At 50.2% G+C, this 24,604-nt stretch overlaps 1 protein-coding gene across 2 annotated transcripts; it reads left to right on the forward strand.

Moving 5' to 3' along the window:
• Nucleotides 1-6: 6 nt before the first annotated feature.
• Nucleotides 7-24,604, forward strand: FBXO31 (F-box protein 31). 2 transcript variants are annotated; one of them, XM_019505428.1, is made up of 8 exons: nucleotides 7-177; nucleotides 7,560-7,631; nucleotides 16,788-16,955; nucleotides 17,705-17,779; nucleotides 19,401-19,510; nucleotides 20,392-20,545; nucleotides 21,328-21,692; nucleotides 22,839-24,604. In XM_019505428.1, the coding sequence occupies exons 3-8, from the start codon at nucleotides 16,815-16,817 to the stop codon at nucleotides 23,059-23,061; spliced, it is 1,068 nt and encodes a 355-aa protein (XP_019360973.1). In that variant the 5' UTR covers nucleotides 7-177; nucleotides 7,560-7,631; nucleotides 16,788-16,814; the 3' UTR covers nucleotides 23,062-24,604. The 2 variants fall into 2 exon arrangements, with proteins under 2 accessions (XP_019360973.1, XP_019360972.1); XM_019505427.1 differs by lacking the exon at nucleotides 7-177 and adding an exon at nucleotides 10,420-10,506 and having other exon boundaries at nucleotides 7,562-7,631.

A 24,604-nucleotide genomic window follows, 5' to 3' on the forward strand; every position in this document is an offset into this window, starting at 1 on the left:
TCGGCCCCGGCCCCAGGCCCGGGCCCGCGCGCTCGCTGCTGGAGCTGCCCCCCGAGCTGCTGGTGCACATCTTCGGCTACCTGCCGGGCCCCGACCTGCCACGCCTGGCCCAGGTGTGCGGCGCCTTCCGCCGCCTCCTGCGCACCGACACCATCTGGCGCCGCCGCTGCCGCGAAGGTACCGGGGTCCCCGCCCCCGCACCGGGGGAAATAGTTCTTTTTCCTATTAATTTAGCTCGGGTCTTTGGAGAAAAGGGGCGTCGAGGGGCTCTGTGCTCGCCCTGGACCTTCAGGGTGCAAAGGAACAAGGGGGGGAAACCCCGCTTTCACTCCCCCTTGGAGCAGCTGCTTTCTGCCCTTTGCTGGAGCAAGACAGACCAGGGATCTGACCCATTAAGTGGCACTTTTTAGGCTTTTACGAGCCCTCCTCGGCGGGGCTGGGTTCGAAGGGCGCCGAGTTCCCCACGCAGATGTCAGTACCTGTTTATTTTGCATTTGGTAAAGAAACCAAACCATGAGCTAGCAGGAGGTGACTTCTGTTCTTGCCTGACTCGTGGGTGATTTCTGCTCTGGCTAGATAGCTCGAGCAGGCGCTTGGAAGGGTTAATTAATTAAGCAGGGAAAATTAAACCTTATGTGGCAGCGTCCCTGGTTGTGTGAGGTAGGTTGGAAACTGGTGCAGAGAGAAGCCTGCCTGTTCCAGCCGTGGCGTCGTCGTGTGCTAGTTGCTTGTGCCGCTGTGGGTCATGGTCATCCTCACGCCGCAGGTACGCGAGGTGCTTCCAGCAGGTACATCCGTCTGCGCCCTGAAAAACATATCAAATTCACTAAATGCTCTTACAGCAACTTTTAAGAATAAGACTTTCCATTCAGGAAATCCCTTTACAGTCAGTCCGTTTCCCCTCCCGCCCCCCCCGCAGCTGTCACTGGGACCTGTCCGTGGGCACTTTTTGCATTTGCTGGAAGTGGTGTTCGTTGTGGATGTGGTGGGGTAATTGGCACTGCTAGGAAAGCCGCAGCATTTTTTGCGTATTAAAAAAACCTCAGAGGTGACAGTTATTTTGCAACTTGATTTTCCTGGCTTTTTTAATAGCCTGTTTGCATATATACAACAAATGCATGGATATAAGTCAGTCCAGTGTGAGGGGCTTTGTTGGAAATGAAATAGATAGTTGCTTGGATATTTGAAGAGTTCAGGTACTTGCGCTCACATGTTCTGTGGTCTCCGTGTAGTATACAGTAAAGGGCCACGTGACTGTCAAATACCTAAAAATAATCAAACTATTAGGTAAGTCTTCCAGAGACACCAAATCATAACCAAGGATATAGCTCCAAGTAGGGGTGATGTATTAAAACCCCCAAAACAAGAAGAAAACCCAGTGTTTTGGGACCCTTTGGTAAAAGCCCTCTTTCATGAAGTTATAAATGCCTGGAAGTAAAGCAGGGGGATAAATGCATCACCTAACAGTACAGTTAAGTCAGAAGCTCAGCCATCACTTGGCCAAGATGTTTGCTGAAAAACTCGTGCGTAGTTGTGTCCTCAGTGCCTTGTCGGTGCTGTTTGAGGTCACCACTATGCAAGCACCCAGATAAAGGGTGGAGGGGTTGGTAGTCCTGAAACAATTTCATCTTTAGAGGGATGGATAGTACTGCAGTGCTGTCTGATAGTCTTTCCCTCCCTGTCTCTCCAGGGAGGGCCCTGCAGTGCGTGGATGAATGATCTGAACCTTGGAGCTGCAGTCATGCTCCAAAATTAAATAAAGGTAAATCAGGCCCCTCTGCCAGACAGACTCTATCATGTTGGCAGGTCAGTTCAGTTTTCTGGCAGTCCCTGAAACTGTCCTTTCATCTGGGGACAATACGGGGATTTGTCCTTCACAACACGAGACGCTGGTCCACACTGGCTTTGAGTCGTGGCTCTGAATTCAGGGTATGCAGCTTGCTCCACAAGAGCTGGACGGATGTTCGCAGCCAGACATGTTTGGGAGGACACCCTTCCAGCACTGGGACTGTTTGGGATAAACAGTCTCTCTGAAGTGCGTCTTTGGCAAGAGGAGTGTTGCAGTCCCTTTCAGAGCGTACTATAAATAGGCAATTGTTTATTAACATGCTGGGAGATGAATTCAAATAAGTTTCACCGCGGCTCCTGGCTTCTTTTACCTGGAGTGACTGCGTTGTTTAATCAGTAACCTGTTTTTATCTTCAAGTGCCTTTAACCAGCTAGTCTGTCAGTCTGAGGAACCAGACCAGTTCATAGTCACTGAATTTACAGTTCATTCAGAAATGCTGTTCTTGCAAAGGGCCCAGAGAGAGAAGGGTTCATCCTGAGGCAGGTTGCACTGACCCTTTGGGAGCTGTTTTCTGTAGGTCCAAAATGTAGCTTCAGAGGTAGTTTTCACTCCTCTTTCTCACGTGGAGGAGCCAAGGCACAGGAGGGGACTTGTCAAAGGTCACAGCTGTGGTGTTGATTAAAGGCTGAGCCTCCCAACGGAGTGCTTTTTCCACTGCCTGTCTAACTGTGCACCAAATGGCATGCATCTGGACAGAAGGGAGACCAATTTCTGCCCCTCTTCTCATCTTACAGCTGCTCTCTGTACCTTAACTGTAAACACTTTAAGGGTTATTAACCAAGGACACTCGTGTTCAAAATATGACAACTGATATTTCGTTGGGTTAGTTGTAGAATTACAAATGCTCAATTATCTTTCAGTCTTTGTACAGTATAAAAATGAAAACTAGTCCAGCACCCTTGGTTCTCCAGTGAAATGGGGTAGATGTGTGCTTTCATCACAGAATTGCTCAGTTCTGGGTGCTGTTTTTTAAAGGTAGTTGACTAGTTTTTTTCTGTTAAACAAAAAGTGCTCCCATGCTGTGTCCTTCAGTCAAGAGTGGTGGTTTGCCTTGAGCATTTTGTATGTCAGGCATTGGAAGTTAAAGATCCGTGCTTCTTCAGATGTATCCACGCTGGGGACCACATCTTGATGGCAGTTGTCTTTCCACCTGTACCACCTGTCTTCTGTGGCTGCAAAAAAACCCTCTGTGGCAAGAACTCCCAGGGATAAGTTATTAGGAAAACCTGAAATATATGGATATCCTTTAATATCTATGAAATCCTAAATATTTAATGCATACATGCATATTAATACATATATGCATTAGTTGACTTTCAAGTGGACTGGTTAGCCTTTGGGAAGGAGCAGAGCCAGCACCCCTCACCCAGGCACCGTCTCCACAGACAAGCGTGCGAATCTCTGTGTTCTGTCATCGCTGAGGTAACGCAGTGTATTTCTGTGCCACCTCTTCATATGGCGGTATCTGCTTACCCAGGAACAATTAGAGGATTAGATCAGTCAGAGGAATGGGAAGTTAGCAACAATTAGGGACGCCAAACTTGGCGCATCTTAATTTTCTGTGGCTCGTGCATGCCCATGTGCAGCTTTCCCCAGCTGTTTTCCAGCCTCCACGAGCTGAAGAGCAAGCTAAATAAATGCAAGGTTTGGGACTCGAATGAAAGCAGCAGAGATTTGTACCGACTGGTACATGTCATGCAAATGGGGTTCACATGCCTTGTCAGGAGACGGGATTGCTTGCCCCAGTTTCAACAGATTACGTGTCTTTACTGCAGGGAAAAAAAAATGTGATTGTTGTGGGAAGGGCAAAGAATATACTTTGGAGAATGTCTGTAATATGGAGAGTGAAGAGCAAGGTGTGTTGTAACCTGTTGGAAAAGAAAAGGGCAAAGTGAAGCCGGGGGGACACATGCATATCAAGATACCATAAGCTACAGGTAAAGATACGCTCACTAGATTCCTAAGGTTATGATGAAGTGTGATCCATCATAAAGACCTTTCCTAGCCTTTTAATTTCTATGGGATATCACCATGGTAACCCTGGTGTAGTTGTCACGTGTTAGGTAAATCTTCCAACTTGTGGTTATTGCCCTAATATAAGGTTTTCTGACTACAGGAATAAGGACTTCATAGCCAGATTTCACCCTTCCTTTGTGAAGTCACATTATAAGTGCCCACTTCTGTGGCTGTGACTTTTCTCTCCATATTAACTGTTTCCAGCACTTCCAGTATTTAATTTTCTCACTGAACTGTAGCACCGAGATAAGTTCTTTCCAAATAGCGCAGTGGAGCAGGATTTCCCAGAAGGTTCCTATTTGACCTTTCCACGGCAATCTTATTTTTCTACAGCCGAATTGCAATGCTGTAGAGAGCTGACTTTAATATAACCTAACTTCTCACGTTTCCAGTCTGAAGAATACACGGTGCTGTCTGGGCTCTGGTTTATTTTTGTTGTTACTGGGATTTTTGGGGGGTGGTTGGTTGGTAAGGAGATTTTTTTTTTTTCTTTCCTTGGGTCAGTGTCATAGTTTAAGGCATCAAATGAGAGGGCATGGGGAATGAAGGGCTCCCTCCATCCGCAGGCCAGCAGCACCAGTTCAGGCACTTAATCATCACTGAGGTTACTGAAAGCGCATCTCCCCTGTTGCTGGCCTGTGGGAGAGTGCTCTACCTGTCTGCTTGGTGCATGCTAAACGTGGAAGCGGATGGAGTATGGCTAGCTTTGCGGGGTGCCAGGCTGTGTCGTGGACATGCTTATTGGAACAGGCCTCGTGCTGCTGCCAGCTAAGGGCAACATCTGTTTTGGGGTTTAGCTAACCCAGAGCACATGTGCTGTGCCTCACTCTGGCTCTCCCTAGCATGAGCTGGAGGTGGTGGGTGTGAAAGCTGAGGTTTTCCAGTTAGGCCTTGCAAAAACTTCACCAGGGAGGGTTCAGGCGAGGGAACAGCATGGACTTCAGAGGGCATTTGCTCTTAGGCTGACATCAAACAACAGTGAACTGTTTTCAGGAACTGGGCATCTGCTGCATCTCTTGCAGTGGGGAAAAGCCACAAAACTCATAATGCGGTGTACTTGGTGATGGCGTTCTACTCTTGTGCTGCCGAGGCAGCAAGGCCACTTGTATAAAGCCAGCATTAAATCCCCCCATTGGAGGACTCTTCTCATTTTGCATCAGGATGTCTGTTGGTGATCAGTCCAGGAGGGTATCGCACCACTTGGAACAGCACCTCGAGACACGAGAAGGATTGTGGGGAATTGGGAGCAGATGACAGATTCTCTCTTCCTTCAGGTCATCAGACAAGCTTCCCTGTTAAATTTGGGGTGAATGCTGCCCTGGCCTTCTCTTTCCTGTCCCCAGTGCAGTCTCAGGAGACACCGTGCAGTCCAATGTAGCTGCATCGAATCATGCCAGCTGATGTGGCGACTACCTTCCCAGCCTTGCGAGCAGGTGAACATTTGCTTTGGCATTGGAGCGGGCTGTTTCTGAACCATGTTGCTGCTGTCATCTCTTGAAGGCCTGCGATCTCCTGAGTCGCAGATAAGCTGGAAAAGCATATTGCTTTTCTTGTATCGCTGGTATTATTACCAACCACACATAGGCTAGCATTACAAACAGTGTCATGTCTGGTGGATTGGGAGGACGTCTGCGATTTCAAACTTCCAGCCTTCGGCGCAGCTCTGATTTCAGAGATCTACAGAATTGCTGCGTAGATTCACCTGGCTCTAGCCCAGGGCTAAATAGCTTGTTTGTGTTAGGCTGGCTGTATGTTTCGGGAAGCCTTGCTGTCTGCTCATGAGCTAATGGGACTCCTTCCTCCCTCCCTGCCCTCCTCCTCTGCTCTCAAGCCTTAAATGTTCAAGGCTTTAATGGAAGTCAAAGCATCTGCTACAGGATCTTTTAACGAGAATTGTTTTTTTTCACTTCTGTTCCCTTCTCACTATTGGATTTGCTTCTGTTGAGACTGGGTGCATCTACATGTGCATTAAAATAATCATGTAAAAATCGTGCTTTTTACGTAAGGTACGTTAAAATAGGCTAATACGTGTTAAGCTTCACATAAAAAGTGTTTGCTCTAGTAAATGTGCATTAAGCTGGGCTAATGGGCATTTTCCTAGTACCTCACAATGGAGGTACTAGATTTGATACACATTAACTGAAGTGGATTAATGCATGTGTGGATACGCCCACTGTGTTAAACCAGTTCTGTTGGGCGTTTATACACGTACCTTATACACGAAATCCAGAGCGTCGGGACAGACTCAATTAATCAAATCTGCAGAGCATGCAAGCTGATGCGCCCAGTGGTATAAATGGCGAAATGCACATCAGTGTGCAGAAAATGGCGGTGGTGTGCTTTTGAATGAAAATGCCCTTGATGTAGTTTAGTTCAAAAGCGCGCCACTGCCACTTTTTCAGTGCTGACGTGCCTTTCACTTTTAAAAGCGCTCGGTGCTGCAGTACATATATGTGTACAAATGCCCAGTGTGACCCAAGTGAGCATTACCCACATGTGTTCTTGTGGCTCGATAAGCATGCCTTTTGTGTGTGGATGTACTCATCAGTATGTCTGTGTAGTAAGATCAGGGAGGGGTTCAGCCAGGATTTCATGCGGCCTCAGCCTAATTTTGAGTACAGAGCTAATCCACAGTGGTTGATGTGCAACAGGCCATGATGGATCCTCACAGGTTCAGAGAAGCTAAGTTAGTCTTCTCCCTTGTGTGGGTTTCGTATCGGGTGGTTTGCTGAGGTCATCTGGGGACATGTTTGGTGTCAAGTATCTGGCAGGGGCTGGAGCCATTTGGGAGTCTGACTTTTAGGCAGCATGCATGAAGGTGTCGGGGAATGCAGGTTTCCTTCCTCGGTACTGATGAAGACTCCTTCCTCTAGTGTTTCAAGGATTTTTTTTAGTTGAGCTTCTAGCTGGTGCTTGTCTGGATCTTCTTAAGCATGTAGAATTTGGTCTTTGGTTTCTGTAAGTGCAGCGCTTTTATTTATTTATTTATTCCCCCCCTTCTCTGCTTCAAAGCTGCTTTTAAGAGCTTTGGATGGGTGACAGAATGCATTGAGAAACAAGGCAGTCAAAGACATCTAAGCAAAGAACAAACTGATTTCAATCCCATTTATTTTCAAATGTCAGGATGTTTGTACTTGCAAACAAGTTATTTATGCTTAAGCTCATGTTGCATCCACAGATCATTATTTTAAAATCTTATTGATCTCTTAATGCTCTAAGATGTAACTTTTTCCCTTGATCTTGGTATTTTTTTCTGCTGGATGTATCGGGAGGAATATATACTGCCTGTACAAACAGCGGTTTGTTTTAGTAGTGGAGGGATCCCGTTGGGGTGGATATACAGTATGGTTTTCCAATCCCACGCCAACTCCCATTGCAGCTACAACCTTAACAACAGGAAGTCATCACTATAACGTAAGCCGTCCTTGCTTGTGAAATGTATTGAGGAAACTTAGGATGTATTTTGTCACGAAATGCCATGTTTAACTTTTGTTGCGTTTTTCAGGTTTTTTGAGAATAACGACACTTATTCTTTTTAAATTAACTCAGTAACACGCAGGATTGGTCTCCAAAGAGATCGGTGTATTTTTACCTAAAGACAGTCTAAGTTCTGCTGTTATGTCTTAAAACTTTGGACCACAAAAACACCTTTGCATCGGAGAGCATATTTTGTTATTTGTTCCTCTTGTTGCAGAGTACGGAGTCTGCGAGAACTTGCGGAAGTTGGAGATCACGGGAGTGTCCTGTCGAGACGTCTACGCCAAACGTAAGTGGTGAAGCCAGCGCAGTCTCGTGTGCTGCTCTTCCTGCGTTGACTCACTATTAAAAGTGAATTCACACCAAATCTTATAACTTGGACAACAGAAGAGGTTGAAATGACTTTCAGTATTTTGTCACGGAGGCTTCCCTTGGAAAGCTGTAATGAGTTTCATTTTATATTTTATTTATTATCAGATGCCAAAAACTGGAATGCCTCTGACCCACTTCTGCCCCCTTAACAGGAAAAAAACCAGGAGATCTGAGGATTTCCAGGACTGGGTTATTAATTTGTGGCTGGCTGGCAGGTTTAGCACTTGGCAGTTGCTCTTCTCACCTGGATCTTTGGAGCCTTTCATTTCTTACACCTTTTCAGAGGTATCTGTCTTTGGCTGCTTTGCTCCTTTCACATCTGACTAGCAGGTGACCTGTGTTCATCAGATGTGGGTTCATCTTTCCACGGGCCTAGGAAGCAAAATGTCACTCTCTTTCCCTGAAGCCACCCCCTACCATGACAGCTCCAGCGTGCATTGGCTTCTCATGGGGGAAGGTGGGCAAAATGATTTTGTGGAACATCTACAGCATCATGAGAGAGAAAGCAGGGTAGGGAGATGCTCTCCCCCACTACCTGTTATGGAAGGGGACTCGCTGCTGACCTGTACAGAGCATCAGTATTCGTTTCCAACCCATCCATTCTGGCGTGGGTGAGTGCTTTGTGCAGTACGGCTGTGTCATACCTGCTTTGCACCACGTAGAGCAAAAGCTGGTCAGGAACCATGCCCAGAATGGAGTGGCAGTGCTCAAGTCTGATGCTTTCCAGACCAGGCTGACTCTTGTGGCTAAATTTTGGTGTTGCTAAAATTGGTGTTGCTAAATTTTGACCCCTTGTAGTCAGAAGATCAGAGGAGCTGGGAGGGAGCTGGCTGCAGCCTGAAGGCCTGCTGCCTGGAGGAGGTGGTCCCTACATTCAGACTTTATTGTTCTCAGTGAATCCCTCTATGAGGATGGAACTGTCCCTAGGAAGAATTGGTGACAGACCTCTATCTGCAGTGCCTGGATTGAAGTTTCTAGGTTCTTCATAAGAAGGTTTTTGGAAAATTGGAAACATTGAACTGTTTAGGTTCGTAGGTCACAAAAAATGAAGTGTGTGGGTTTTGCACTCCCTGGAGAGACAGGTGTGTTACACAAACTGATACCTGGAGGCAGTGAGCTGCCTACTGCATTAACCCTTGTGCTGGGAGCCAGGAGCTCCTGAGTTCCAACCATCTCTCGTACTGGGCCCACAATAACTTGGCTGTGTCCACTTTGCCATCCTGTCTGTGCCTTTAGTTTTCTTGTCTGTACAATGGGAATGCTGCTGCCCCTTTCCCTTGCAGCCCATACAGCTTAGTTCAGGGTTATTCATTCTCCACATCTCTGGAGAGAGATCTCACAAACCCTTCAGACTCTCTCTTGGCATCCTGGGGCATGTTCATATTAATCCAAATGTCAGTTGTTTCTAAGCTGACCTGTCTGTCATGCCCCCGGTACAATCCTGTTCGTGTATCTTTGCTCTTGACATTCTCTCTTCCCCTTGCTAGCCTTTATTTGTTTTAAACTGTAGAGCTGCTTCTCTTAACCTATGTAATTTTCTTTCCATTGCATTGGCTCATTGATGAAGATTAGCATGTAATGCTTTTAGCTGTGGAGTGCAGGCTTCATTCCCTCAATACAGGAGGGATTTCTTTCTTACCACGTGCTTCTCAGGCAATCATGTTCTGACTGATGCAGTTACTTCACACCCCTGTGCAGTCAGATGGTTGGGCGGCTTCCTCTGTCTTTCCACAACCTCACCTGGGTTTGCAGTCTGTTCATGTGTAATGGACTTCTCTATTTGCAAGCCCATTAGTCCTGTTGAGAGAGTGTGGCCCCGTTCTTGGGTATCCTGTAGAAGTCTCTAGTTGCAGCAGAATTTGATTTGAGAGTACTGGCAGTGTTCAGCCCTGAATGGGTAAACCAGTGGTGCCCAAATTTATCACTCCATGGGCTGGATAAGTGGCATGGGGTGGGTCTGCAGGCTGGATACTGTAGAGGGACAGTCTGTGGGTGCGATCCAGTGTGCTGGCCTGGCCCTGCACATCTGCATCTGGTTGGATTGACCTTCCACACCAGCCCAACTATGGACCAGACCAGTCTAGTGCACAGGGCCATGCTATCCAGCTCACAGGCCTCTCCCCAGTCTGCAAACTTGGTAGCAAGAGAGCAGCAATTACTGGTGCTCCCCACCTGGGAAGAGGTAGCCCCAAAGGCTTGGAGGTTGAGCACCGCTGGGATGAGCAATGAATGTACCTTACCGGGAAGACTGGAAATAAAGCTAGACCTGAGGTCTGGGAGGGCATGCTGGGGGTGGGGGAACAATGCCTTGGCCTGGTGTTTGGAAAAGTTACCTGGATTCAAGAGTCTTGTAGGATGCAGAGAGACTGTGGGGATGGTTGCTCTTGAGAATTAGATTGGGAGAGAATTAGATTTGGGAGTGTTGGGAGAGAATTAGGTTTCACTCGGTATTTGTGTAGTTAAATTGGTATCTGAGTTGCTTACGAGAGCCCCAGTGCCATGCTGAATTTGGCATGGCTCACTCTTCCCCGTTGGGCTCTGGCTGGGGAACACAGGCTTTCGGCTGTTGTACATCTTCCCCAGCAGCAACGTCCAGGAGGAACTTGGCTTTCTTGTGTGGTTTGATTCCAGTTCAAACGGAGGTGATGGGGCGGTTGGAGGGGAGAAGGGCATGCGCTGGTACTTACCCTGCTGTGTCTGTTCAGGTATAAACCCACGAGTGAAGTCAGGGCGTTTTATGAAAATCCTTCCCGACTACGAGCACATGGAGTACAGAGATGTTTACACCTGCCGTACGTACCTTGCGTCACCTACGCTTTCCGCACCGAGCGCACGCCAGACGCTGCATGGAGTGTGAAGTGACTTCCACAGGCTCCCCTGGGGTGGCTTGGGCAGAGTGAGCAGAGCTGGTTGCTCTTCCCATCTCTCCTTTCTCAGGCTGCTAGTCCCAACCCTAGAAGGTGGCAGCTTAGGTCAAGCAGCCGGTTCTGGGCTTATGGCTCCTTTGAGCTAGTCGGACATCCTGTATGTGGCGTGTGCAGTGGGGAACTAACTGGACTAGGGCTGGGGAGGCTTTCCTGGGACCTGGGTGTGCTGCTCAGGTAACATGCTTATGAAGGAGAGGTGAGTGCATTTGGCATCACCCTTAATGCATTCTCCAGCCCCAACAGTGACATTAGGGGGCTCTAGAAATCTTCATCCAGAAGGGCCAATAAAGAGGATTTTCAGGGACTCTCTTAGTGACATGCAAGCAAAGTCCAACCCGTAACCATGTGGGGAATAGTGCAGCCTGCATCTGTGTGTGGGGGGAGGGGGTTAGGTTAAGGGGCCCCCGAGGCCTATAGTTGTAACTCCCGTGTTTCTGGATGGAGCTGTCTGTTCTGCAGCTTCTCTGGAGTTCTCCTCTCCCTTATAACTTGGCTGGGGGCTTGCTGCATTTCAGCAGCCCTGTGGGTCGCAACTAGAAACACACGCACTGCTTGTATAGAGGGAGTGTCTCTCTGGTCCCACCTTTCCCTGTAAAACAGAGCCCTGAATTATTATTTTATACTTAGCCTTAACAAAGGGAGGCTTCTGGAGAGCGCCTGAAACATGGGAGTGAGCACTGGGGATCTGGTTTGATTTCCATTTTGCAAATCTGCACCTGTTTAGGCATCAAAGTAAGCTCCAGATGCCTTGCAAGCATCTTGCTACCTACAATAATTGTCCAGTGGGTTGCTGCCTCTTCCCACAAGCAGTCTTTTCGAGACTACCACTGCCATTGCACCTTCTGTTATGACCTCCAGACCCAATATGGCCTGGTGCTTTGCATTCCTCTTCCTGCAGGGAGAAGAATAGCAGCGTTCCCAGATCTTAACACTGTTTTCTGGAGCCTGGTGGGCTCTTCAGTCTAGCTTGTCAATTAGATCAAAGAAGCCAGTGTTGGTTGGTACTTTGGACCGTTCTTTTGGTGGTAGGGTATGGTTTGGTGAAGGAGGGGTGATTCAGGCTGGGGTTGCTAACCCTCTGGTTGGGATTGTCGTTTTGTGGCATGTGCTGATGTGTGGCATGGATGCTATGGACTTACCCACACCAAAGGCGGCAGTTAAGTTGGAGTGAAATGAGCAGGCTTTGTGCTATCCCATCAGCTGACAGCTTTTGCACAAGCTGGAAAGAGTGAAGAGCAGTGGGAAGCTTCCACTCTGTTGTCCTGTTTTCAGGTGCTTTGCTGCATGCAGACACCGGCACCGATTCCCAGCTGGGTGGGAGTGACGTGATCAGGATTGCTCCATTGATGCACTTGCAAAGCATTACCTCCCTGGCTTGCTTTGTTCCTGTCATCCAAATGCCTCTTTTCTCACAACAGATCATTGATTCAGCTCTCCCCCATTCGTGCCCAGCCCCCCTCACTCTCCAGGTATGGAGTTGTATGGCAAAATCTGCAGCATCTGTTGTCTGTATCTTGCTCTGATCGTGCAGCTGGTGGATGGATGAACATGCAGTTAAAATTCACGGCCTCTCAAGTACTTGGCTCTCCATCCAAAGAGCATCCCTGGGTTCTAATGACATCCTTTCTAATGACGTCAGCTGCGATGCTCTTGGTGAAGTGTGCCAGCTGTATTGATTTCACTGTGTGGACTTGTTCCGTGTTACTTGTTTTGTACTCGGATGTCACTGGGAAATTGTAGCCTCTCTCTAGTCTCTTCACCCTTGCACACAAGCACTTTTCACTCTTGCTTTCCGTCTTCTATCCTCTCTCCTGGCTATGTGCAGGCCCTTGCGAACAGCACAGCCAAAACGCACAGGTGTATCTTCTTGGAGCCAGCAGTTGCTAGTAACTAGCAGCATGAGCTGTCCCGGTGGCGTGGATCAGTCGTCACGCCCCTACCGATCACCCTTCCAGGCCAGTGGGAGGTTTTTCTGGGGTTGATGAAACTGAGCCTGTCTCAGAACAGCCAGGAGGGGACATCCAGGGACATCCCCCTGGCTAGGGATGGGGATGCCTTGGAGGGGGATGGGAAAAGAGGCTGAATCCCAAAGGAGGAGAGACCCTTTGTTGAGGATTTTCTTCGTCCCCTTCCTCCTGGGAGTTGGGACAGAAGGCAGGAGCCCAAAGGACAGAGGGGGCTTGTGAGGGGAAAGAGCCACATGCTGCATCCATTGAGACTTGTGGGGAGCTGGCAAGCTTGTGCCCGATTGCAGGGGATGCACCAGCTAAGCCCCCTGAGGCTTAGGGGATCAGCAACACTGCTGCAAAGAGGCTTTCTGCACCTCCTGTGGGACCCAAGCCCTTGATGGGATAGCGAGTGGGCTTTGGACCCAGGCAAGGAAGCCAAGTGTCTATGTGGAGATTTGCTCCTGCTTTCTGCTGTTCGCTGGCACTTTCCCAGAAACATCCGTGAGAAAACACAGCTTCCTCCAGAGCCCACAAAGATGTCTCTTGGGGGCTGCAGAAGGTGCACGGTGGGGAAGGCTGCAGTTAGTTTTCCATGTTGCTCGAGCTGCAGGCTGCTCTCATATGCTCTGTTCCTGTTCCCCCGAGTAGGAGACTTTGTGCAGCTTTGAAGAGCAGCTTACAAAAGCTGCTGTTGTGCGGGAGGGCATGGGGAGCATTGGCCTGCCTGCTTGCTTGGATTCCCCTGCAGCTGGGAAGAGGACGGGTCTTTCCTCTGGGTTCAAGGCTGCATGGGACAGTGTGTGTCTGACTCATCTGCTTTTCCAGAGCAAACAGAGCCCTCAGAGAACTAAGCGGCAGCTTTGTCTGGATGGCTGCTCATGCTGGGCCATGGCTACATTCCCTCCAGTCTTGTCAAGCAGCACCGTCTGCTGCTGCTTGAAAGCCTGGCACTAGTGTCCCTTGCAGCTGCAGCGCTGAAGACATTTGGCAGTAAGAGAACTGTAAGTTTTAGAGGTGGAAGAGAGAAACCTCTGGTTTCATAATTAACTGCTTGACATTGAGCTTCCTGTCCTAAAAAAAAAAGAAAAGAAAAAGGAAGTCCTGAGCTTTATCAGCACTCAGAGCAAACGGGGCAGGGAGGCAACTAGTGGTCAGCGGGGTGGCTTATCCATTCCTCTGTGTGTGCAGATGAGATGCAAGATTGCTTATCTCCTTGCCTCTCTGCTTCTGCGCACGCCCCACCCCCCCGGGTCCTTGTTGGGAGAGATCAGTCCAGCCAGCTCTGCTCACTTATCTTCTGTGTACAGATGCATCCCAGGATCTTGTGGGTTGGCTGTCTGCCTATGTTCAAGCTCATTTCAAGTGCTGGTTGGGGTTCAAGCAGTCTCCTGCTGTCTTCCACACACAGCCCTTTGCTAATAGTTTGCAGAAATGGTCACTTGGTTTTCTTTAAGTAGTTCATCAGTAGTTTTAATACCTACAGATCCATGCCTTACTTTCAAATGGCGTGTGTGTGGCGGGGGGGACAGCAGAACGGACCCAAAGTAACTAATTTCCATGAACTTCCAGACTCATAGTCAAGGCCACTCTGACACCATGGTTTGCAGCTGTAAGTGGGAAGCTCATCGCTGGCCTGTCCCTTCCCACGCAGGCTGCTTGAGTAGCAAAAACCCTCTGACCAGAAACACCTTGTAGTGTTTTGTACGTGTGAAATTTTTCAGCAGAGAGCTGGGGAGCATGTAGGACATGCAAGTCTCAGCTGAGCCATGCCTTCAATATTGTGGATGAACAACTCCCTTGTGCTCCATCCCAGGGAGATGTGCAAGGTCCTAAAGTAGCTTCTGTCCCAGATGCAGCTCCTTCTCTGGTGCAGCCTGGCCATATGCACTGGTCTTCAGACTTGCCTGCATTTCCTGCTATTGGAACACTTTCCTCCTTGGACTTTGTGTTTCAGTAGGACTCAAACCATAACTGGCTTGAGGATGAGGATCCACAGATATAAGACTCTGCAGGGAAACCTTGAAATGCAGGAATTTATCTCCTGAAGCTCTTTGGAGCATGCCTAATCTCTGTGCACTCAGTCTGGGTGATGTCCTGGCTGCTCTGGTCCAGATCATTGCAGCGTCTGAGTGCCAGGTCCTGAAAATGCTGAGACCCTGGAGTTTAGGTGGGGACAGTCGCATCTGTCTGGACAGAAAGTGGGATTTCCTCCTGGACAAACACTTGCCACTTCTTCCCCCTGCCCTCCCTGTGTTTCTTCTTCCTTTCACCTTTTGGTGTTTGCAAACTTCTCGTACGTGTCTGGGGGAAGCGGGTAGCTTGGAGCTCCAGGTGGAACATGTGAAGATCTTGACTGTCTGTGAAGCCTTGAAAGATTAAACTCCTGCTGCTGCTCTAGGCTGGGGGCAGAGCAGCGTGGGAGAATAATGTGGGGAGTTGCACATCTGCAGCAAGCTTCAAGAGACATCTGCTGCTTTCATGAAGTCTTCAGAACTGGCTCCTCCTTGGGACTGGGAGCATGGGGGTTCTCCCCATTTCCAAGTAAGGAAATGTTTGCTGTGGTGTTGGCCAGCAAGGTGTGGAGTCTGACAGCTGCCTCCCTTTCTCTGCTTCTCTTTCCCCTCCATCCATCCCCACCCCTCTATCTGCTTTCTCTCTCTCGTTTCCTAGTGCTGCACCGGTATCGACACATCTTGGGCTTATGGCAGCCGGACATTGGGCCGTACGGGGGACTGCTCAATGTGGTGGTGAGTCTGGATGTACCTCGGGCTTGCATGCAGGCTCCTGGCAGCAGTCTGTCCTCTGAGGGCTCCTTTGCATCCCTCATGCCTCCACCATTAGCATGAGCCAGCATTTGGCCTGCTACATTAGGAAGACTTCCAAGACTCTGAATATGCTGGTCAAGTGGGATATGGGAGTCGGCAGAGAGGAGCTGAGGCTCCTGTCTGGCTCCTTTTGTAGTTGTCTTTAGCCTACATGCCTGCCTTATTAATACTCGATGCAGCTGAGAAGCATGAGGCACCTTTTGGGGCACGGACTGACCCTCTGCTGGGGCTGACGTTGCAGGCTGACCCCTGACTTCTCCACGAGAATAGAGGTGTATTGGGCCTGGCATTTCTAGCTTGTTGGGAACCACGTAGCCTGTGCCCTTTGCTTGGCGCTAGGCATTGACTGACTGTGTCAGGTTGTCTTCACCTCCCTCCTACCTGTGGGGATAAAGCCTTTCCTCCCTGAAAAGGAGCTAGCGATGCTGAGGGTAAGGCCTGTTGCAAAAACCCATCAAAGTGAACAGGAGCCTCTTTACCTCCCTTGCGTGGGCTTTGCATTGGACCTGCAGTGAGGCTGAGTAGGGGAGCAGGCTGCTTAGGGTATTGTGCTTGCTTCTCTGGGGAGGCTGAGGGGACTGGGCTGCTGCCCTCTCTCTATCAAGATTCAAGGCTGGTGAGTGAAGCACATACCAGGCCTTAGGGGTTTGTCATGTTCGGACCTTGGTGGGCAAAGACGGCAGCGCATCTTGCACGGATGTTTGCTGCAGCCCCTGGTACCCAAGGTACCGGCTGACTCTACATTGAGCCTTCAGTTGAGCAAGAGGCAGTGCAGAGCTGAGGACTCTCCTTGGCTTTAGGGGATCTTTCCACTTACAAAACGCCTCCTCTCCCTGGGCCTGTAACGTTGAGGTGAGGATTTTATTCCTGGTGGGAGGCTGGCACTCTCACCTCTCGGTAAAGGGAGCTGCTGCTTTCCTCTTACTGGCACTGTGTAACACAGCCAGAACATAATTCGTTATCCCAAAGCCACAGTAATTGTGGGGAATAGATCCCCCTCCTCCCACTTTCCCAAGAGGTGCTGCCGGCACAGACTCATCACAAACCAATTAGAACCTGACTAGCTTCAGCACAATTTCTCTCTCCGGGGCCCAGAGCGTATCTGGCACTGATTTGCTTGCAGTAATAGAGACCTGAATGTTAATCCCTTGAAAGAGCCCTCTCAAGCCCCTCCTCCTCCTTGCTGGGCCTGCAGTTGAGTCGCTAGAAAGCAATTTTTTCCAGCCCTAAGAATCCCTTTGATGGCTCAGAACAGCCCCTTGGTGCTGTGGGAAGAGCCATCCTGCCTGCCCTGGGGAGGCTCTGGGCCCAGGCAGCGAGCGAAGGGGTAGGGAGGGCTGACTTGCTCTCTCTTTCCTTTTTTCCCGGGCAGGTTGACGGCTTCTTCATAATTGGCTGGATGTACTTGCCCCCTCACGACCCTCACGTTGATGATCCGATGAGGTTCAAGCCCCTCTTCAGGGTTCACCTCATGGAGAGGACTTCTGCAACCGTGGAGTGTATGTATGGCCACAAGGGACCCCACAGCGGCCATATTCAGGTGAGCAGGGGCACATGCACACACAGTAGGCACAAGATGCCAATGTCCTTGTCTGGGCCTGCGGATAAGAGTGACTCCTGGGAAGTCACCATGGGAGTGCACCAGATTTTACTTGCAGAGGTATACCCTGCACAGCTACGTGGCCATCCTTGCCCTGGTGCTGTGAATCACTTCCCAGCCCTTGCCAGTCACCTGGCTGATGGCATACAGGCACCATGTCCTGTTAGCCCATCTGCTGAAAGCCCCGTCTCTTGGGGTCTGGCTCAAAGTGGGACACCAGAGTGCATCGAACTATATGGGGAAAGCAGGGGGCACATATATTCTAATTTGGCCCCTATATGCCAGTGCTAAGCTGTGCCATGCAAGTGCCACAAGGATGGGACCTTTAAGGAGGGGACTGGGACCACTGAGGAGTAAGTGAGATACTTTGAGGAACTGACTTTCTGGGGAGATTCTCTTCTTGGAGGTGAGTGGAGAAGGCAGCTCCAAAATCGGGGAGTGGCCTCTCCCGGCTACCTGCCCCAGTGATTGGGGCTGCAACTTAGAGGGGCAGGGGCCCTTGATGCATCTCTCTTGTCTCTAGGAGGCACAGGTGGAGCCTGGGCTGCTGGGTGGTGGTGGCGGCACGTTCGCAGAGACAGCACCCAGCGGCTCATGCCAAGGTTTTGCCTGAAGTGGTCTTTCCCTTATTGCCATGTCAGTCTCTAGTTATGGTGTGTAACTCAAAGTCCCCTCCCCGGTGATTGCAGATCGTGAAGAAGGATGAGTTCTCGACAAAGTGCAACCAGACGGATCACCATCGAATGTCAGGAGGGAGACAAGAGGTAAAGCCTTACCCATCCAGGTGGAAAGACCGGGTGGGTGGGGGGGTGTATGCATGCTCATATCTCCTTGGAAAGGGATCCATCTACCTCGTCTGAAGCACAGCAGGAAATAGCGTCACTCCTGGCCCCAAGTCTTGGACAACAGTCAGAACTTGAACAGCCTGTTTGACTCCAGCTTGTGTATAATTTATTATGTATCTGTTTGTTGCAAACTAATTGTTGTCCTTGGAGCTCCCCTAATGGGTAGAAACGATCTGTGGTTTGAATCTGCCTGCAGCTGAATTTAGAGCGGAGCGGATTGATCCTCCTGCCAAAGATTGGCCACAGCCTCTGCCTGGCCCTTACGCCCCTGATAGGAAGGGGACACCCACACACACATGCCTTAAGGACCCCTGCAATGATCTCTTCTGCTGCTACAGCATGGGATCCACTCGGCATTCCTACCCCACAGTTACCTTATGGGACATCCATGTAAAACCCAGTGTCACACTGGCTCATCCTGTCTTTCTACACCGTGTGCATACTTTGTGGTTCCTCTAGTTTTGCCAGGTGTTGAGCAGTCCTCAGCTCCCTCTGATTTTCCACCACGTACAAGGATTTGGTCTTAAGGGTGCTTGCTCTTATTGCGCTGTATCAGACAGGGCAAGTTACTTTTCAGTGGCCTGATCTGACATAAGAAGCAGCCTTTGTGCTCTTTAGACCACTTGCAAGATGCTGGTAACTTGAGGTTTCTGTTGCTTATGGGAATGGGTTTGATCCTACGTGACATAACATTACATTATACTTGCACTTAACGCTATAGCTCGTTGTGCTGTTAGCATAATAAACAGGGCTGCTTTCTGCTGCCTGCCAAGATGAAAGGATTTTAAGGCTTGTTTTATGATATGGGATTACTAATAAAATGCGGCAGCTGGGCAACTCGAATCGCATGCTGTCAGGATACAAAAGCAAACATCTGGGGAAGGCTTTCCTGGCACTTCCACTATCATTGGGTTAGAGATGCCAGAGGATGCATCCCTGACTGTTCTGTATAATAGCTATTAACAGATCTGTTGTCCATGAATTTGTCAAGTCCCTTTCAAACCCACCACAGAACTTCCTCTGATGGGAATTAGTGGATCTGTATTTAGGAGGATTGCAGGGTTGGACTCTTGCTGGGTAGAATCACGTCATTGGTAGATAAGCAGCTGTCGCCACATTGCAACTCCTCTCCAGGGCTTTGCTTCTCAGACCTAATATTGATGCATCCTGGGGGGGAGTTTTTATTTATTTATTTTGGATTATTTATTTTGGATTTAGGTGTATAAGTCCTATGTCTATGGGACTTACGCTTCTGAATCCCTTGGCACATCTGGAAATCTCTTTGCTGTGTTCATTCTGCTGTGCCTCATGCCCTGGGGCAGGGTCTGGGAACTTACCTTTCAACAAGGCTTCAGGCAAGGCACTTCTACATCTGTGCCCCTCTCTAGCTGTGCAGTAGATTCTCCCTTTCTCCTGGCTGACCCTCTGAGGTGTAGAGTGGTGTGCTCCAGGTGGGTTCACAGTCCTGTTGTGAACTTGCTGGCAAGCAGTTTGCAAACTTGCTGGCTTCACGTGCCCTTCCTCTGTGTGCGTCTTGCAGGAATTCCGGACGTGGCTGAGGGAGGAATGGGGCCGGACGCTGGAAGACATCTTCCATGAGCACATGCAAGAGCTTATCCTGATGAAGTTCATCTATACCAGCCAGTATGAGTAAGGGCTCTGCTTTTTCTCTCTCAATGTCAGGCAGGGGGTGTCAAAACACTGCTGTGTCCCCAAATTGTTCTCTTCTTTACCGATGACTTGCCACGTCTCTCAGCACTATGGTTCTTGCCATTGCTTGGACTCTTGTCTAAGGGAGCTCTGCTGTCTTTATATAGATGGTATTTTCCTCCATGTAAAACAGTTACCTGTAGACTCTTACAAAGTGTGTTATCAGATTGACTGCATTGCCCAAGCCTTACTTTAGATTTGGACTCTACTGCAATAGGCTCTGGACCACTGTATGGAAGGTGCCTTCCAGTAAAAGTAGCAATGTGGATGTAATGAAGATAACTGATGAGACTGTATGTCCCTAGAATGGCTCCGTGTCCGTGAGAGAGGCCTTTGAATCACTTGTTTAACTCTGAGTCACTGTCCGTCATCCTGACAGGGCATCAGCTTTTACTAATTGGCAAGGAAAATGTATAATACTGCAACTAAACACAAATCACGTGGCCCCTATGTTCTTCTCTCTCTCTTTAAAAGAGGTGGGAGTTGCTCTCAGAAGTTTGTTGGTTTAGGTGACACTGTGATAAGCTGCCCTCTGGTAATGTTGGGAATCTCAAGAAAGCCAGGGTGGCTTTGGTTGGATTGCCACTGCCATGCCTCACAGGCTAACAGATTTTTGCCAGACTGACTGCTTTTAGGGGATGGGGTGTGTGCATTCATTGCAAGTTGTTGCACTTGCTGTGCTCTTCAACCAGCAGTTCATTTGCAAAGACCCCCTTGGTTAGGTACCAGGCTAGCAGGAGGAGGAGATTTGTAGTCTAAGTTCTCCTGGAAAACTTCGTGTTCCAGCATCCCCTTGCAACCTGCCTGTCTCTTCTCCACAGCAACTGCTTGACGTACCGACGCATCTACCTCCCTCCGAGCAGCCCCGACGACCTCATCAAGCCAGGCCTCTTCAAAGGGACGTATGGGAGCCACGGGCTTGAGATCATCATGCTGAGTTTTCACGGGAAGAAAGCCAAGGGGACAAAAATAACAGTGAGTGGTCTAGCCCCAGTTTCTTGGACTTTCTTTTGTGCTCTCGTTGCTTTGTCGTGAGAGTTGCATTGCATTCTCCCACCCTGCCCTCTAGGCCACTGATGGGAGGAGATGGCTAATTGCTTGGGATGCAATTACTTGTTGTCTCGGCCTGACTGGTTCACCTCAGGGATTGGTGGGAGCAGGTTTAATCATTCATCCATCTACCTGACGACCTTCCTGTAGCTTGGGGATGTGCAGCTTGAGTGGCTCTTCCTTTGGGGAAAGGTCCCAGAGTCCTGTGCTCTTGGAGGAGCTAAGATATGTCTGCAGACTTTCTCTTGATCACAGATTCCTTCTGGCTTGAATTGCTTTCCTCTTTCTCCCAAATGTCCCTAACCAGCTCCATTCTGTGTTAGCCTCTAGCAGACCCTTGAAGACCTAGGTCTGTTGGAGATGTCCCAGAGAGCTGTGGCTGGCAAACCCTTCCTTCCCCCAGCGTGGAAGGGTGACTGCATGTAGTTGTCTTTCGCTGTGTTCTTGCGTCTTGCAGACTTGGCCTTTTGTTTAGGGTAAAACCTCCACATACAGGTGGGGCTTTGGTATAGTGGCTGAATGCAGGGATCGTGAAATGGTTGGGTCCTTGGGTTAGCCAGCCAGAGAGGCAGCAATGGAATGGGTTGACCCCAACATAAGGCTCATAAGCCAACTCCCCAGGACACATAGGAGCTTTTGGTAGGAACTCTGCCCCATCGCATCCTTCCCCTGAACTGTGGTGGCTGTCCCTTGTTTCCCATCTCCAGGGTGATCCCAACATCCCAGCTGGTCAGCAGACTGTGGAGATAGATCTTTTGCACCCCATCCAGCTGCCTGACATTGAGAACCAGCACAACTTCAACGAGCTCTCCCGCATCATCCTCGAGGTCCAGGAGCAGGTGCGCCGGGAGCAGCAGCAGCAGCAGGAGGAAGAGGAGGGTGCAGGCTGCTCCCGGCAGAGCGCCACGCCACAAGCGGAACAGCCTGCACAGGAAGGAGACGCAGGAGCCGAAGAGACAGCGGACAGAGCAGGGGCTGCAGCCCAGGGCTCAGAGCCTGTTTCACAGCCTTTCGTGTTGCCCCCGGGGGTCATATCACGGAACAAAGATTACCCCCGGACCTGCCGAATGTGGTAAGTGAGGTTTGGGGTTAATTCCCCGCCCCTGGTTGAGCAGAGCTGCAGTGCTGCCCAAAGCTAGTTCTGACCTCCCCCCGTGCACTTGCTGCATGCATTGCCTGCCGGTGAGCTCCCAGCTTCCTTGTGCCACCTGGTATCATTCCTTTCCTTGACTGCTCTGCATCCCATGATTTGTGCTTGCTCCTGCTGGATACTGAGCTGCTGCTTCTGTGCTGCTGCCAGTCCTGCTGCAGTCGGGCCCTAAGCTGTGGTCGCCTCCATCATTTGACCCCTGCGACTTTTGCTTTTCCCATCAGCTCCTCGTGCTTTATTCTTTGGGATCCTCTCAGCATGAGGCCTGGCACTTGCTTCCCAGGACCGGGGAGACATGATGTGTTCTTCCCCCTCAACTCTGCTCCAAGCCTGTGTCTGGCCCCTGTGGTGCTGCAAACGCACAGTGGGCAGGGAGTGGTCTGAAGCTGTGAGCATGCTGTGCCCCTTGTTGGACCGGATCCTCCAGCAGAGGACCCTTGGCCAAGTCTCCTGGGCCTTCAGCCCCTTCCCCTCCCATGAATCCACCACGATCTTATTGCAACCAGTGTTGCTGTAGGTCATGACTGAACACCAGTGAACTCTGACCTACGCCCGTCCTTTCCCTCTTAATTGCATGGTTACTTGAGTATGTCTCCACAGGCATGACCCTACCAGGCACAGGCCCCCACGCAGTGTCCTGTCTGGGGTGATTCTTGAGGACTGTGAGAACACCACCCTCAGCTAGGTGTTGCCTCTAGCTGCAGAAATATTAGGCAGTCAGCCTGGCATACACGCCCATGCCCTGACTTCTGGCACTGTCTTGTACAGCAGCCAGGTTTTGAGTCCAGGGGAAGGGGCCAGCGACTTATTTGTGGCACTGGGGGCCTCTTTGAAGATGGAGGTTTGTGAAGCGGTGGGTTCATGCCCTGTAACGATGTTAGGAGGTGAAACATCCCACCCCACATTGCATGACACAAGTGGCCAGGTGCTTTCTGGGATGGCTGGATCTTCCTCGGCAGCAGCACGTGCTGGCTGGAGATCCCTGGTCTGCAGGGACTATGTAGAAGCCCATGTCAGGAGCACTAGTAGCTGCAATATTTGCCTTCCTCTCTCCTCTGCTTTTTCCAGCTTCTATGGCACGGGGCTTATCGCTGGCCACGGCTTCACCAGCCCCGAGCGGACGCCAGGGGCCTTCGTCCTGTTCGACGACGATCGCTTTGGCTTCATCTGGTTGGAGCTGAAATCCTTCAGCCTCTACAGCCGGATCAGGGTTGCGTTCCAGAGTGCCGAGGCGCCATCCCAGGAGGCTTTCGAGGAGATGCTCAAGAACATTCAGTCGCTGGCTACTTGAGGGGCAGCCTCTGGGAGAGTGGGAAGGGCTTGTGAAGGCTTCTGCTCTCCCCACCTGGGAATGGGATGGGATGGGACGGGGACCCCTGGCTCTTGGTACCTCGGAACGAAAGCATGCACTTTTCAGTAAGGCCTCCCCCACTTCCCCTCCCCCCAAGCCTCCAACTCTCCCCATCCCCTATTTAAAATAGACCTGAAATATTCCCCACCACCACTTCCTCCTGGCAGTACTTGATAGGCGCTCTGTAACGTATCCCTGGATAGTGGGAAGCAGTGGAGCGTGTTTGCTTAAAGAGAATGGACTGGAGGAAGCTAGGTGGAGCCCTGCATTGGAGAGCCTCATAAATAAGAGGTGGCTAATCCCGTTCCCTGCTCCTGGGAAGCAGGGTCCTCCTCAAGCCAAGCGCATCCTTCAACTTCTCTTTCCCAACTCCCCATGCACGAGGTCACAGGAGACTGGATCACTTAAAACCCCTCCTGTGCAGCCCCCACCTGCCCGCTCTGTATTGTGCGGTCTGGGCTTGGCTCGTGTTTGTCCTCCCCTCTGGGAGCCTCCCTCTGTTGTGCACGGCCTTGATAGCAAACCAAGCCAGCTCCGCTGTGGCTTGGTGATGGCAGCAGGCTTTTCCTCACTGAGAATCCCTCACGCTGGCCCTGTGGGAGGGACTCATGCTGCGGTTCGCTGCGCAGGTATCCTTTCTCCGCCTTCCTCGCTCCAGTTCAGTCTCTTCCAATGTCAGAAGGAGCAATCATCTCTCCCTGTGTTACAGGCATTGGGAACAGCTCTTGGCGCCAGTTCAGGCTGTACTTCTAACTCCTTTTTAAGTAGATCTTTTAAAGTTCTCCCTTTAAAAGAGCTTAGGGAGAAACCCCTCAACCCCACGAACTACTGACTTCCCCTGTGCGTGCTTGAGGGCTGGCAGAGCTGGGACGTGGAGTTTCCTGCTGTTGCCTGGTATCTTAAGTTGCCCCTTTCCCACCACCCCACTCCCACTGCTCCCTGCTCAGGGTAGTTAAGAGATCTCTTGAGGCTGTGATTCCTTATGGTGCCACTCATTGGCTCCCTCCTCTTTGGATCCGGCAAGTACGGGGGTGTCAGTGCCTCTGCCTCATGTGCTTGCCTGTCTCTGGGATTCTTGCTTTCTTTCCTCTACTACAATTGCTGACCTTCCCAGACTCTGGTCTGCCTCTGCTACAGGAGGCTGTTGGCCACAGCAATACGGGAATGCAGCTGCTGAGCTTTGCTGAGAAGTACAGGTAGGAGAGGTAGATGCCCAGAGCACCGACCAGCTGCAAAAACTTCCACCACGAGACAGGGTGCAGGGGTGGCCGGATTTGTGTCTTGACCCAGGAAGGCAGTTGTGGTCAATGCCTGCCATTAGAGACCCACATGAACCAAGCAGTGCAGCAGGTCACCTGCCAGCCAAAGCATCTTTTGGGAGATAAGGACCTTTAAAACCTTATAGTCTCCTATCTGGACTCTCCTCCACCTTCCACGGATAGTGTTCATAAGTGGTTATGTACGATCTTGTGGTATATTAAAG

The sequence above is a fragment of the Gavialis gangeticus genome, unplaced genomic scaffold, assembly GCF_001723915.1.
Source record: "Gavialis gangeticus isolate Ggan-Ray unplaced genomic scaffold, GavGan_comp1, whole genome shotgun sequence".
Classification (NCBI taxonomy): Eukaryota; Metazoa; Chordata; order Crocodylia; family Gavialidae; genus Gavialis; species Gavialis gangeticus.

What these genes read in the sequence shown, in the direction of transcription:
- FBXO31 (XM_019505427.1), top strand. An exon ending in CCCACAGCGGCCATATTCAG is followed by an intron (nt 16,956 to 17,704) that starts GTGAGCAGGGGC and finishes CGGTGATTGCAG; the next exon opens with ATCGTGAAGAAGGATGAGTT. An exon ending in CCAAGGGGACAAAAATAACA is followed by an intron (nt 20,546 to 21,327) that starts GTGAGTGGTCTA and finishes TCCCATCTCCAG; the next exon opens with GGTGATCCCAACATCCCAGC.